Consider the following 13,521-nt stretch of genomic DNA (forward strand, 5'->3'; position numbering starts at 1 on the left):
GACAACCAGGGCGAGAAAATGGACGCCTTCAACAAACCCATGAATCACGTTAGCGAAAGGAAACGGAGGACTTAACGACTTTTCGATATACGTAGTTCTTGCCTCCGGAACTGCGGCATTTAGTTTTCCTCTAGGGAGAGCATTGGGAAAATTTAACATCAGCGAGGGGAATGAGAGCGGCGAGGCGGATACTGTGGGCTAGTCATAGACGAGCGAAAAGAGCCACTGGGAAAGGACGGCTCTTGATCGGAACGGTACGGGCGCACATCATCCCCATACTGAGCCAAGCGCTGACGGCAAAGACGTACGACGTGGTCGAGAAGCCAGCAAGCTAGCAGATTGGCGGATTGTTGTCGGTGCGCCAGGGGTTCGCAGGTAGTTGTCGGATGTGACGAAACGAGGCTGGCGGTGGTGACACGGATGGGGGTCGAGCAGAAAAGGCAGGCCTGGTGCGGTACTCGGGAGGTGCGAGCGAGCGCCCTGTACGAGTAACTGCTTCAGCATACGTCAGCAGCGCTGCCATGGTAGGAAGCGAAGGACTGGATTTCAGGACCGCAGCAACCTGTTCTTGAACAACACGGCGGATAGTCGGCGCTAGGGATGGCGCTAGGTCAGGAGTAAGGCTGGCAGTATCTTGAACGTGATGCAGAGGAGAAAGCTGGCAGGCGACTGCTTCACGGATGAAGTTTTTGACGCGCTGCGTGAGTAGGGACTGCTCAGAAGACAATGCACCAAGGGCCATGCCAGCAGGATCGTCGGAAGCCGTGCCGGACTGCCGCCAAGAAGAGCGTAACTTTCGTAACTCGTCATAGTTCGGCACAGCTTCATGACGGTACCGACTGATGTGGAGTTGTTCACCAGGAGCATTTGGCAAGCGTCATCGGCGATCCCTTTATTGACGTGGTTAACTTTGTCACTCTCGGTCATCGATCGGTTAGCGCGCTTGCATAAGTCATTGAGCCTCTTCGATTTACCGCGCTCGGGCAGCCCGCTGGCTGCCAGAAAGCTCGCCTCTGACAAGAAAGCGCATCATGGTCACATAGGCTGGTGGCCACCGGAACCAGGCCACCGGAACCAGCCCACCGGCAATCACGGCGGCAAGCAAGAAGCGGATCACGGAGGGTATACACTCTCCGTAGCTTTGCGTTCCGCTGCGTCCCATTGCTACGCACGCGTACGGCAGAAATAGGCTGCTTGATATCGAGAACAAAGACCTGAAGTTATTGAGGGCTGCCGTAGACTGCAGAACAAACAGCTGATCGTGCGCACACCTGTATACATCGGCGACGGCAACACGAGCGTGCGCCTTCAGTGCACAGTGTGCTGTGTAAGCTTCGAGAAATCCTCAAAAGCATCCGATGAGCAATAGCAATCTAACGTGTTTCAGTCGACACCAAATAGGACGGAAAAACAGCCCGTCCTTTGCTTATCAAACGACCCGTCATACTCTCTGATTATAGCGTTTGTTCACTACGCAGTAAATATGAGTGGTATGATCGCAGACGATCAACCCGGCATGGTGACTGACTCTGCTGTCGTCGTTGCGATTTCCACGCTCGCGAACTGCTTCCTGTAAGCTGTAATCAGAAAAGAATCGGCATATGTTGCGTTAAAGTATAGTATGTCGGCCGCCGGCTTTTGCTGGGGGCAAGGAATGCATGCATAATCTCGACAAAAGCGAATATACGCTTGTTGAACATTCATCTAGAACAAACAAGCGGGTGCACTGTACAAATTTAGCTGCGTATCGTATTTGTAATGCTACACCCTTGCCGCAGAAAAATGGCACTGGATTGAAAAACACTATAATCAAGCTTTGCGTGTCGGTGCCTCACGTACCGCGTGTGCTTGCGTGATGATCAGCGCTGGGAGATTCTTTTTATCTCTTTAATGAGCCAAACGCGAGGAGATGCATGCCTACGGTACTTCCCAGGTATTTTAAGTATATGTGGCACAATGCTCGAGCATCAAGCTGTACAACAGTTGGCGACGACAGAATCAGCATTGGCCTCGATGGGCTGCCGTAAGTGACAATTGTGTGGCCACAGATATGCCCGCAGAGATGCCTCGAGCGATGTGCTCGTGAGGGCTTTTAATAAAGGACATGTTTCAGTCAAGCGTTTCTGAAAGCATATCTGTCTTTGAACTGCGCCGAATGCAATGAAGACCATAGGCTCTCGTATCGCTATCAACTAACACCTCGCAAAACACATTCAGCACATGCATGTACGCGTGCGTCTGAGCGCGTGCTCGGAGCTGAAATCTGCGGCTGCTCTCGTGAAAGGCTTCGAGCACCATCGCAATATCAGCCGGGCGCACGAAATTAACAGCCGAAATATTTTGTGAATCAGAAGTATGCGATGTAATCTGAAGCGAGCATTTGTGCCTGCGAGGTGGTGAGACGATCGAAATACGATCACACATACGCACGCAAAACATAAATAAACAGAGAGAACTACCGCAAAAGGTGCCATTGCAAGCGACGCAGACGCTATGCACCGTGGCCTAGTCGAAACAAGTGCCTGCATCACGCAAAACATCGCTTGAAGAACCGCGGTCCTTCTAATTCATATAAAAATGGCCGCGCAAGATTCCTGCAACCATACTACCTCTCCGTCGTCTACTAGCTGCCCGAGCGCTGCCAGCAAAAAATCGTCCTTGCGAGCCTCGCTTCACGCTGGCAGCCCGAAACCGCCCAGCCAGAGAAAACCGAACACGATTTGGGCAGCCACCGGAAGTGCACGGAGCAGGCAGATAAAATCGAGCGCCAGCCGCTCCGCTCTGGCAGTCCGCATGCCGCCAGAGGCGGATAATCGAAGAGGCCCAATGTCCTCAGTATATCTAGTCAGGGCTTTCGACCCGTAGGTAGAGGAGCTCGAATACAGAGATGTTGGTCGCCGCGGAGTATCCGCACATCGGGACGGCCGAAATCTTCGGCGAAGCTCGTCTTAATTCAGGACCAGTTGGAAAGTGTCGCCGCGGCATGGTTACCGAAATATAGGTTGGCAACGTTCGCAGGGTACAAGAGGACGTTGCTCAATTTAGCCGCCGCGGCCGGGATCGAACTCGCCTCTTTCGAGTAAGCAGCCGAGCGCCGTAACCACTGAGCCACCGCGGCGGGGAGTCGGAAGCAGGAGTAAGCATGAAATCTATTCCAGCATTTACGTAGCACATTAGACTACAGCTCGTAGAAGGTACTATCCGTGTTCGTCGAATGTCTCAACCAGATCAGCTGGCTCGTGAACGCACTGCCCTCTACACCCGCTTTTGTTCTTAGACATGAACAACGCGTTTGGACCTCCACATAGCTTTTGGTGCTTGTTGTGCTTTCGCGTCGAGTCCCTTTTTTTGTTTTGTAATTTACGGCGCGCGAAACGCCGACCACCTTTCACTGCTTGATGCAATAGAGTATGCGCCCGCTTTCCACCATCCTCAGCGACGCGTTCAGCCGCCTTGTCTGCACTCTGATCTTTTGTACGCTGAGAGAAAACTGCATAGTTCAGGTCTTTGTAGTGACGTCACGTTGTAGTGACGGCAATTCAGCAGTCAGGAAGGCAGCAACAAAACTTGCGAACGAAGCTCTTTATTTGGGCTGACTTGCGCCCGCAAAAGAACTGAATCACTCGGCGGCGGCGTAAGCAACAAACGTGCTCGTCAGTCGTCGGACTACGAGTGCCCGCCGCTCGCGGCATCGCTCAATTTAAAGCCGGCAAGGAAACTTCCAGATAACAGGTCAAGATCATCTACGGTAATCCGGAAAAACCTAGATGCAGCCTTTCATGGCTGCGAACAATCGAGATTAGTCTGGTCGCTTCTCGCGTCACGAACAAAAGTGATAACGATCCTTTCCTGCTGCCTTGAGCGTGAACGAACAAACACTGCAATGATACGTGGCATTACCCCCCTTCCAAAGAAGCATCGTCTCGATGCTTGAAAATGAAAATAAACGCGGACAATGAAAACTTCGAGTCCTTTAGCGTTCATAATATGGCTTCAGGCGTACGACATGTACGACTTCCGGGCGTGTGCGGCGTCGCTGAGATGCTGTCGTGCCGTCGGGGATGACTTCATAGTCGAGCTCACCGATGCGACGGAGAACCTTGTACAGGCCAAAGTAGCGTCGCAGCAACTTTTCACTCAATCCACGGCGGCGAACTGGCGTCCATATCCAAACACGATCCCCTGGCTTGTAATGCGTGTCTCGTCGGCACAGATTGTAGCGTCGGGCGTCGGTGTGCTGCTGGTCTTGAATGCGAAGCCGCGCAAGTCTTCGGGCTTCCTCGGCGCGATGAAGGTAGGCGGCGACGTCGAGGTGGTCTTCGTCAGAAACGTGCGGGAGCATTGCGTCGAGTGTTGTCGTGGGCTTCCTGCCGTATACCAGCTGGAATGGGGTAAACCTGGTTATCTCCTGGACGGCAGTATTATACGCGAAGATCACGTAGGGCAGAATGGAGTCCCACGTCTTGTGTTCGGCGTCGATGTACATGGAGAGCATGTCTGCGATGGTCTTGTTCAGACGCTCTGTGAGTCCGTTCGTTTGTGGATGATAGGCAGTTGTCCTCCGATGGCTTGTCTGGCTGTAGTTTAAAATGGCTTGCGTCAGCTCCGCTGTCAATGCCGTCCCTCTGTCTGTGATGAGCACTTCGGGGGCGCCGTGTCGCAGGAGAATTTGCTCTACAAAAAATTTTGCGACTTCTGTTGCGGTACCATTAGGCAACGCTTTTGCTTCGGCGTATCGGGTCATGTAGTCGGTGGCCACGATGATCCACTTGTTACCTGATGATGAAGTCGGAAAGGGGCCGAGGAGGTCCATTCCTATTTGCTGAAAGGGCTTAGTTGCAGGTGGTATGGGGTTCAGGAGTCCGGCTGGTCTAGTCGGAGGCGTTTTGCGTCGCTGACACTCACGGCACGTTTTCACGTAATGGGAAACGTCGGTAGCTAGCCGCGGCCAATAGTACTTCTCCTGGATGCGGTGCAACGTGCGAATAATTCCGAGATGCCCTGCAGTCGGTTCATCATGACATGCCTGCATAATTTCTCGCCTAAGATTCTTGGGCACGACAAGAAGATGTACTGTCCTGTTGGGTGCGAAGTTCTTCAGGAGGACATTATTGTGAAGGACGAAGGACGACAGTTGGCGCTTGAACCCCCGGGGAGGCGATGCGGTCTTGCCTTTCAAATAATCAACTAGGCTTTGCAACTCAGGATCCGAGCGCTGCTGCTGCGCGAAACTGCTGTCACTTACCGGTCCTAGGAAAGCATCGTCGTCTTCCGCTTCCGGTGCTGCGTCTACGGGGGCTCGCGATAGGCAGTCTGCATCGGAATGTTTGCGGCCAGATTTGTAGACTACAGTTATGTCGAATTCTTGAAGGCGCAGGCTCCAACGAGCAAGGCGGCCGGAGGGATCTTTCAAATTGGCCAGCCAGCAGAGAGCATGGTGATCGCTCACAACCTTGAATGGTCGTCCGTATAGGTAGGGGCGAAATTTCGACGTGGCCCAAATAATGGCGAGACATTCTTTCTCTGCCGTCGAATAGTTGGCTTCGGCTCTCGACAGTGAACGGCTAGCGTACGCGATAACTTTCTCCTGTCTGCCATTTTTCTGAACGAGGACCGCTCCTAAGCCCACACTGCTTGCATCGGTATGAACTTCGGTTTCGGCGTTTTCATCAAAGTGCCCGAGCACAGGAGGGGACTGTAAGCGGCGCTTCAGCTCGTTGAAAGCTTCCTCTTGCGGCCTTTCCCATTTAAAAGTCACGTCAGCCTTGGTAAGTTGGGTCAAAGGTTCAGCGATGCGCGAAAAGTTCTTGACGAATCGCCGGTAATCAGCGCACAATCCAAGGAATCTGCGTATAGCTTTCTTGTCATTAGGCTGTGGAAACTCTGCGATCGCAGCCGTCTTCTGGGGGTCTGGGCGAACTCCATCCTTGCTTACGACGTGACCAAGGAACAGCAGCTCCTCGTAGGCGAAGTGGCACTTCTCTGGTTTCAGTGTCAGGCCTGAAGACTTGATCGTTTCCAGCACTGTCCGAAGCCTTCTGAGGTGGTCTTCAAAGTTTGAGGAGAAGACAACAACGTGATCTAAGTAGACGAGGCAAATCTGCCACTTCAAGCCTGCGAGCACCGTATCCATTACTCGCTGGAACGTCGCTGGTGCAGAGCAGAGGCCGAATGGCATCACCTTGAACTCGAAGAGTCCGTCTGGCGTGATGAACGCAGTCTTCTCGCGATCTCTTTCGTCGACTTCAATTTGCCAGTAGCCGCTCTTCAGGTCCATCGATGAGAAGTACTTAGCGTTGCATAGCCGATCCAGTGTGTCGTCGATGCGGGGGAGGGGGTAGACATCCTTCTTCGTAATGCTGTTCAGGCGGCGGTAATCGACACAGAAGCGAAGGGTGCCGTCTTTCTTTTTCACTAGGACAACTGGTGCTGCCCATGGGCTCCGTGATGGCTGGATGACGTCGTCACGTAGCATTTCCTCATCTTGCTTGCGAATAGCTTGGCGTTCTAGCGGCGATACGCGGTAGGGGCTCTGTCGCAGTGGTCGGGCGTGTTCGTCTGTGACTATGCGGTGCTTGGCAAGCCGGGTTCTTCGCACATTCGATGCTGATGAGAAGCAATCGCTGTACTTTTGAAGAAGACTACGTATTTGGTCTTGTCTGCTCCGTGGTAATGCTGGGTTGATATCAAACGTTGGTTGATGACCTTGGTCAGATGGTACCACCTGCTACCAATAAGGCTACCACCTGCGGTGCGGATCAGCGGGCCATCGCAAGTTGTTGTCACTTTCCTGAGTCGGCCAGCGAGTGGCCCGCTCATGACTGAGTAGTCAGCTCCCGTGTCGACCAAGGCAGTAACCACGTGACCACCGACCGTAACTTCAAGATCACTTGTTCGCGTTCTCGTATTGTACGTTGTCTTCGGTGTCCGATCTCGACTTCGTCGAGTAGTGGGGCTGCGGAGGGCGTACTCCGACGTTACTTCACTGGGCAGCGGTAAAAGCTTCAAGTCTGGCCGCGTCGTCGTCGTAGGTGTTGTCGTCGTCGGTGTTGTCGTCGTCGGTGTTGTCGTAGTAGTCGACGTATGGTCTTGAGTAATCGTCGATGGAGGATCTTTGTCATTGCGCTTAGAAGCAGCCTCACCTCCAGAGGCTGCTTTATTCAGTTTAAGCTTCGGGGGCTGGGGGAGCGTCCATGCACGGCGTAACCTCGGTTAGGAGATACAAAGCGTGGTGACGATAGCGACGAAGAACGTGACAGGTTGCTCGGCGATGAGCATCCTTCCCGACGCAAAAACTCCTCGATTTCGGCTGGCCGCTGGCCGGGTCAGGGTCGTGAGAGAACGTCGTAAGAGAACCCTTGGATGCCCAGTCTTCTGTATGGGCAGTGGCGGAGGACGTGACCGGCTTCGCCACAGTGAAAGCATAGTGGGCGCCGCTGGTCGGGAGTTCTCCACTCGTCGCATTTCCTCGGCTGAGTGCGACGCTCTTAGGTCGGGCGGGTTGGGGCGAGAGGGCGGCGGTCCAGCGCAGCTGGCTGAGAGCGATAGGGGCTTCGGTCCCGTCGGCGAGGGGCAGGACGGCGCACAGCTGCGGCGTAAGTCATGGCTGGGGGCTGCAGAGGCTGCGTGGGTGTCGGCACCACACCCAAGGCCTGTTGAACCTCGTCCCGGACGACGTCAGTGCGCGATGAAAGTTGCGGCTGCGTTCCCGTTGGCAGCAATCGTTGGAGCTCTTCTCGCACAACTTGACGGATAACCTCCCGCAGGTTATAGTTGTTAACGGTGTCCAGGCAGTTTGCTGAGAATACGCGCTGTTGGCGGTCATATTGGCGGGTTCGGGCGTCAAGGGTTTTTTCCATTGTGGATGCCTCTTCTACGAATTCCGCGACGGATTTCGGTGGGTTGCGGACGAGGCCGGCAAAGAGTTGCTCTTTAACTCCTCGCATAAGCAACTTCACCTTCTCTTCTTCCTTCATGTTCATGTCGGCACGCCGGAAGAGCCGCTTCATCTCCTCAGTATACACTGCAACGGTCTCGTTTGGGTGTTGTATGCGAGACTGTAGCAGCTGCTGGGCTCTCTCCTTTCGCACGACGTTTGTGAAGGTCTTCAGAAGCTGTTCCTTAAAGGTTTCCCAGTTGGCAAGGCTGGCTTCCTCATTCTCGAACCAGACTCTTGCTGGTCCCTCCAGGGCGAAGAAGTCGTACCTAAATTTCATCGCATCGTCCCAGTTGTTGAAGACAGCCACACGGTCGAACTGTTCCAGCCATTCTTCGGGGTCGGCGCCAGGCGAAGCATCGAAGGTTGGTGGCACCCGGGGCTGCTGAAGAATGATTGGAGTAGTTGTCTGGGGCAAGGTCATGGTGGACGTTGCTACTTGCTTTCGCTTCCGGGTAGGGTCCGGCAGTGTCCCGAACTCAGGTGCGTCCCCTAGCAGGCGTCGGCTTGCGCGGTGGACTGGAGTCAAGTCCTGCGGTGAATGACTCGAAGGGCTGGCGTCGCGACTTGCTGGGGGTGTCCGGTACATGGAAGGCTACCCCGCACCTCCACCAGATGGCACGTTGTAGTGACGGCAATTCAGCAGTCAGGAAGACAGCAACAAAACTTGCGAACGAAGCTCTTTATTTGGGCTGACTTGCGCCCGCAAAAGAACTGAATCACTCGGCGGCGGCGTAAGCAACAAACGTGCTCGTCAGTCGTCGAACTACGAGTGCCCGCCGCTCGCGGCATCGCTCAATTTCAAGCCGGCAAGAAAACTTCCAGATAACAGGTCAAGATCATCTACGGTAATCCGGAAAAACCTAGATGCAGCCTTCCATGGCTGCGAACAATCGAGATTAGTCTGGTCGCTTCTCGCGTCACGAACAAAAGTGATAACGACCCTTTCCTGCTGCCTTGAGCGTGAACGAACAAACACTGCAATGATACGTGGCACCCGCTTTTGTTCTTAGACATGAACAACGCGTTTGGACCTCCACATAGCTTTTGGTGCTTGTTGTGCTTTCGCGTCGAGTCCCTTTTTTTGTTTTGTAATTTACGGCGCGCGAAACGCCGACCACCTTTCACTGCTTGATGCAATAGAGTATGCGCCCGCTTTCCACCATCCTCAGCGACGCGTTCAGCCGCCTTGTCTGCACTCTCATCTTTTGTACGCTGAGAGAATACTGCATAGTTCAGGTCTTTTTTACAGCTTTGGCTTTATATTCCATCTGCGTCGAAACAGCTGTGCTCCGTGTGTGTGTGCGTGCGAATCCTCCACCCGGGAGATCTTTCATAGAAGCGCCTTCCGGAAGGTGCAAGGCCTTTACCCAAACAGTGAAAAAGCATCCCACCCACTCATCTTTCCACCTCCAACCTACAGAAGCCACCACTCGCCAGAAGTCCATGCAGCGAGGACCGAAAGCGAAAACAAATTCAAAGACACAATGGCAAGCGATGCATGCAAAAGCTGCTAAGTACTGCTAAGTGCTTAAAGCTGCTAAGTAATGTACTGCTAAGACAGATTTGTCGCGAACGCCTCTAAATTTTTCTTCCGAAAGCAACAAAAGCGAGACCTCGGGTGGTCGCCGTCGCGCCGTAGCTACGCTGACCTTGGGCCACCGCCGCACCTAGCAGATGGCGCGCCGTTGCCAGCAAAGCAGCAATGCGACACCGCGCGCTCGCTCCGCCCCCTCGCCATCGCCTAGCAGCGCGATAGAGGGCGCTAGCCCCTCCATCTCGCTAAAGCCCCAATTATCGAGGGGCTTTACATCTCGCCAGCGCTCGCTCCGGGAGAGGAGGTGATGCCTCGGGTTATATGCCGGTGCTCTTCGGCTCGGCTGAACAGTCTCGCTATGGATTAAGCTGAGGAGAGAGAAAGAAGACAGACGGAGTCGCGGAAAAAGCAACGTGCTTTCGCATTCCTTTAGGTAAACCAGAGATAAACCACAGCGAATTTTTTAAAGCGAAAAGCTTCAAAAAATTCGCTGTGGTTTATATCTGGCTAGGCTCGTCAACACCGCGCTTCGCGTGAGCCACTCCTCGGCGCCGCCGCGGCGCGCGCTACGTCGCCACTTCTGCTGGCCACCGGTTTACCCTTCGCTGCTGCCGCGCGGTCGCCGCCGCCGTCCCAAGAGGAGAAGGTTATTTCGCAAGGCGTTGCGAGAACGCGTGAGCGGCGGCGGCGGCCGTAGAGGAGGCGCAGATATTCACCATGGAAGCAGGAAAAGAAGACCCAGAAGTGGTAGCGAGGGAGTTCGCTACTGCATGCTCCCCTCTTCGCCACCGTTTGCCCTTTCGCTGCAGCTGCGTGTCTACCGCAGCTGCTACGCATGCGGAAGGAGGGCTAATAACGCGCTTGCCTAACATCGTTGTCGTGTTGCTCCCAGTGCATTGTGCGCGAACTGCGACAGCCATGACGTCAAACGAAGCATAACTGCAGCTTTTCGCTTGTATATCCAGGCTTAACCAGAGCTAAGCCACGGCCAATTTTTTCCCCAGTGTCCAACGCTGGCCACATCTTCTGCCTAGAAGACGCTTCTTACCTCTTTTTCTCAATCTACTCCGTTGCCTGGCTGCAGCATTTTAGATCCTAAAAAGTGTATGGACAAACGCACTACTTGCACCGAATATGTGAAAATATGAGAGCGAAGGCAAAGAAAATGATCCACTCCCTTTGAATTCGTGCAAGTGCGAGAGGTGAACAGCCTGTGATTTCATGCAGCAGCTGCCATTGCTCTGGAATGGCGCAATCTCTTTCACACATTCGCTAGCAAATGGCGCCGTACGTCTTCTATGCCAGTTTCAAGCCACAGCTTTAATATTTGCGGCGTTGGTCCCTGCTCCCTGGCACCGCATGTAGCAGCTGTTGGAATGGCGATAATTCCGCTCGGAGCACTGGGCAAGGAACTGCTTTCACATTCGATACCAAGGCGCCAAAAAATTTGTATAGGCACTTGATTTTAGCACTAGTTTTGATGTCAACATCATCAAGGTTTCGCGATAATATTAACTAAATTTTCGGGTTACTGGATTATTTGATGAATAAAGCAACGTGCGCAGATTCGACGCAAGGAAAAAATAATTCATCTTAAGCGCCTACAGCGCGTAATCACCTTGTTACGTCCCGCCGCGTCGCTGTTCTCCAAAGATGGCACTGCGGCTTCTTGCTACCCTGAACCCTTAATTTTTTGGTTCTTATGGTTTATGGGTTTATGGGGGTTTAACTTCCCAAAGCGACCGAGGCTATGAGGGACGCCATAGTGAAGGGCTCCGGAAATTTTGACCACCTGGGGTTCCTTAGCGTGCACGGACATCGCACGAAACACAGGCCTCTGGAACTTAGCCTCCATCAAAAGTCGACCGCCGCGGCCGGGGCAAAACCCGCCTCTTTCCGGTCAGCAGCCGAGCGCCATAACCACAGAGCCACCGCTGCATTTTCTGGTTCTTTTTTGTTACCCTGAAGTAGGCATGCTTATCACTAAACTGATATCAATGAACTGTACACCCATAAAGTGACCCATTGGCTTTCTTATCAACATCGGGAAGGGACTGAAAGAGCTGGTTTCGTATTTCACGATCAGTGTAGAATATGCCTTGTCAATGCGGGATGAAGAGCCCCGTGGAGTCGCCGCCACTTGACTTCAACCCTTCAGCTCTTCGCTGTTACCAAGCTTTGCGCAGCTAACTCTCAGTGAAGTAAATCCTTGTCAATACTAATGAGAGCGGATGCGAAAACGCACTTCGAATCAGAGCTTGCATAGATTTCTTCAAAGAGCAGGAATTAAATGTTTAAAAAATGAAGTGTTCTCTGGTATCGCTCCAGCAGAATGGAGATCAATTAAATTAAGCGTCTTGCTTTCGTTTGTAGCTAAACTAGTTCCATTGACCCTTCTACAGTACTTAGTCACTCACACCTTAGTACAGCCCCGCCGCGGTGGCTCAGTGGTTACGACACTTCGCTGATGGCCCGAAAGACGCGGGTTCGATCCCGACCGCGGCGGTCGAATTTCGATGGAGGCAAGATTCTAGAGGCCCGTGTAGTGTGCGATATCAGTGCATATTAATGAACTGCAGGTGGCCGAAATTTCCGGAGCCTTTCACTACGGAGTCCCTCATAGCCTGATTCGCTTTGGGACGTTATGCCCTAACACTTTAGTTCAGACAGTTTATGACATTCTACTTTTAATTATTCCTCTGAAGCTGAAATGCCTTAATCCTTTCTCTCTGTGTGTTTCAAATTGTAGGATGTGCATTATAACCTTTAATAACTGCTTTTCAACTAACCGCAGGGACGTCTGTGCAAAATGTGCCTGGTTTTTTTTTTTTTTACTATTTCTAGGTGCACTGACAGGTGCCATCAACTACTACCGAGCTTTCAACAACGACAGCGACCAGCTGAAAAACTTTCCTTATCGTACCATCAACGTGACGACGCTCATCTTGTGGGGAGTGCAGGATGCTTTTCTTACAAAGCCTGTTGCCGAGTACAACAGAAATTGGTTGAACAGTTCAGACGTGGTTTACTATAGAGGGGCAGGTCACTGGCTACTCAGGGAGTGTTCCACGGAGGTCACAAAGCAGATCAGCAGTTTTGCGAAGAATGGACGGCGCTTGTACAAGCTTTCAAGGAGCATACGAAGTACGGACACATGCACGGAGTCTGAGACTCCAGGAGGAACTTGGTTGTCAACCTTATTTCCATGGCTTCCACGCGACGCGAGTGTACCCGTGTTTAGAGCCGAATAAAACCATGTCTGCAATCTAGATCCCTTCGTGTGCATATTCTTTAACACAATGTAATGACGCTAGAAAAGAGTACGGGTTTCAAGTCTACATTGCCTCAGCACCGTGATCAGAAAAATAATTCATTTTTTTCCCTTCGCTTCCATCGTTTTGTGTTTGGTTCTTTACACGACAAACCTATTTTCGTTGAATTACGCTTAGGATTTTTGCTCGCCATTTTTCATGAGGGGCAGACATTTGTCAGGACTACGAAATACATTGTGGCGGCCTCTTTTCCATGCTTTCCTACAACCGAAACAAACTTCAGTTTATCATAGCAGGTATGCCAGAGAAGGCATCAGTAAGCACATCAACATCAGCGTGTCTAATCAATGCAGTTATTAAACAAGCAATGCTCGTGAGTTCACTGTCAGGCAAATTACAACTGCAAATTTTACACCGCTTTCTGTTTGGGCCTCATTTCCCAATTTTGACGTTGTCGTAACTGTCAGTGAACGTATCTTTCGTGTATAGGCCGCTCATCACATTTGGCCGGAGAGGGATGGCAAAGGAGGAGAGGGGTGGAAAGGGTAGGTGCGGTGAAGGAGGGGACAGGCCTCGGAGCTCGGGGGCACTGGTTCCAGGCGCACAGGTTGTTCCGCGAGGCGACGCTCGCTCGCTTCCATTTACGCGATCCGTGATTCCAGGCGTGAATAGCAGCTGCACGCGTGCATTTTCGCATGACTAGCAGTTGAAGCGATAAACTGCAAGTCTCTTCGTTGGCAACTCAGTTGCGTTCCAGGAAGGAACTAGATGCGGCC

The 13,521-nt window shown here is 52.5% G+C and overlaps 1 protein-coding gene across 1 annotated transcript in view; it reads left to right on the forward strand.

Moving 5' to 3' along the window:
• The window catches only part of LOC149333786 (uncharacterized), a 51,576-nt gene extending 38,852 nt beyond the window's left edge, over window positions 1-12,724 (forward strand). The window contains exon 7 of the mRNA XM_089558777.1: window positions 12,318-12,724. Coding sequence (XP_089414903.1) covers window positions 12,318-12,724 — 407 coding nt within the window. The remainder of the gene's footprint in view (window positions 1-12,317) is intronic.
• The last annotated feature ends 797 nt before the right edge of the window (window positions 12,725-13,521 follow it).

This window comes from Amblyomma mixtum, chromosome 8 (assembly GCF_055824585.1).
Source record: "Amblyomma mixtum isolate Tamu chromosome 8, ASM5582458v1, whole genome shotgun sequence".
Lineage (NCBI taxonomy): Eukaryota > Metazoa > Arthropoda > Arachnida > Ixodida > Ixodidae > Amblyomma > Amblyomma mixtum.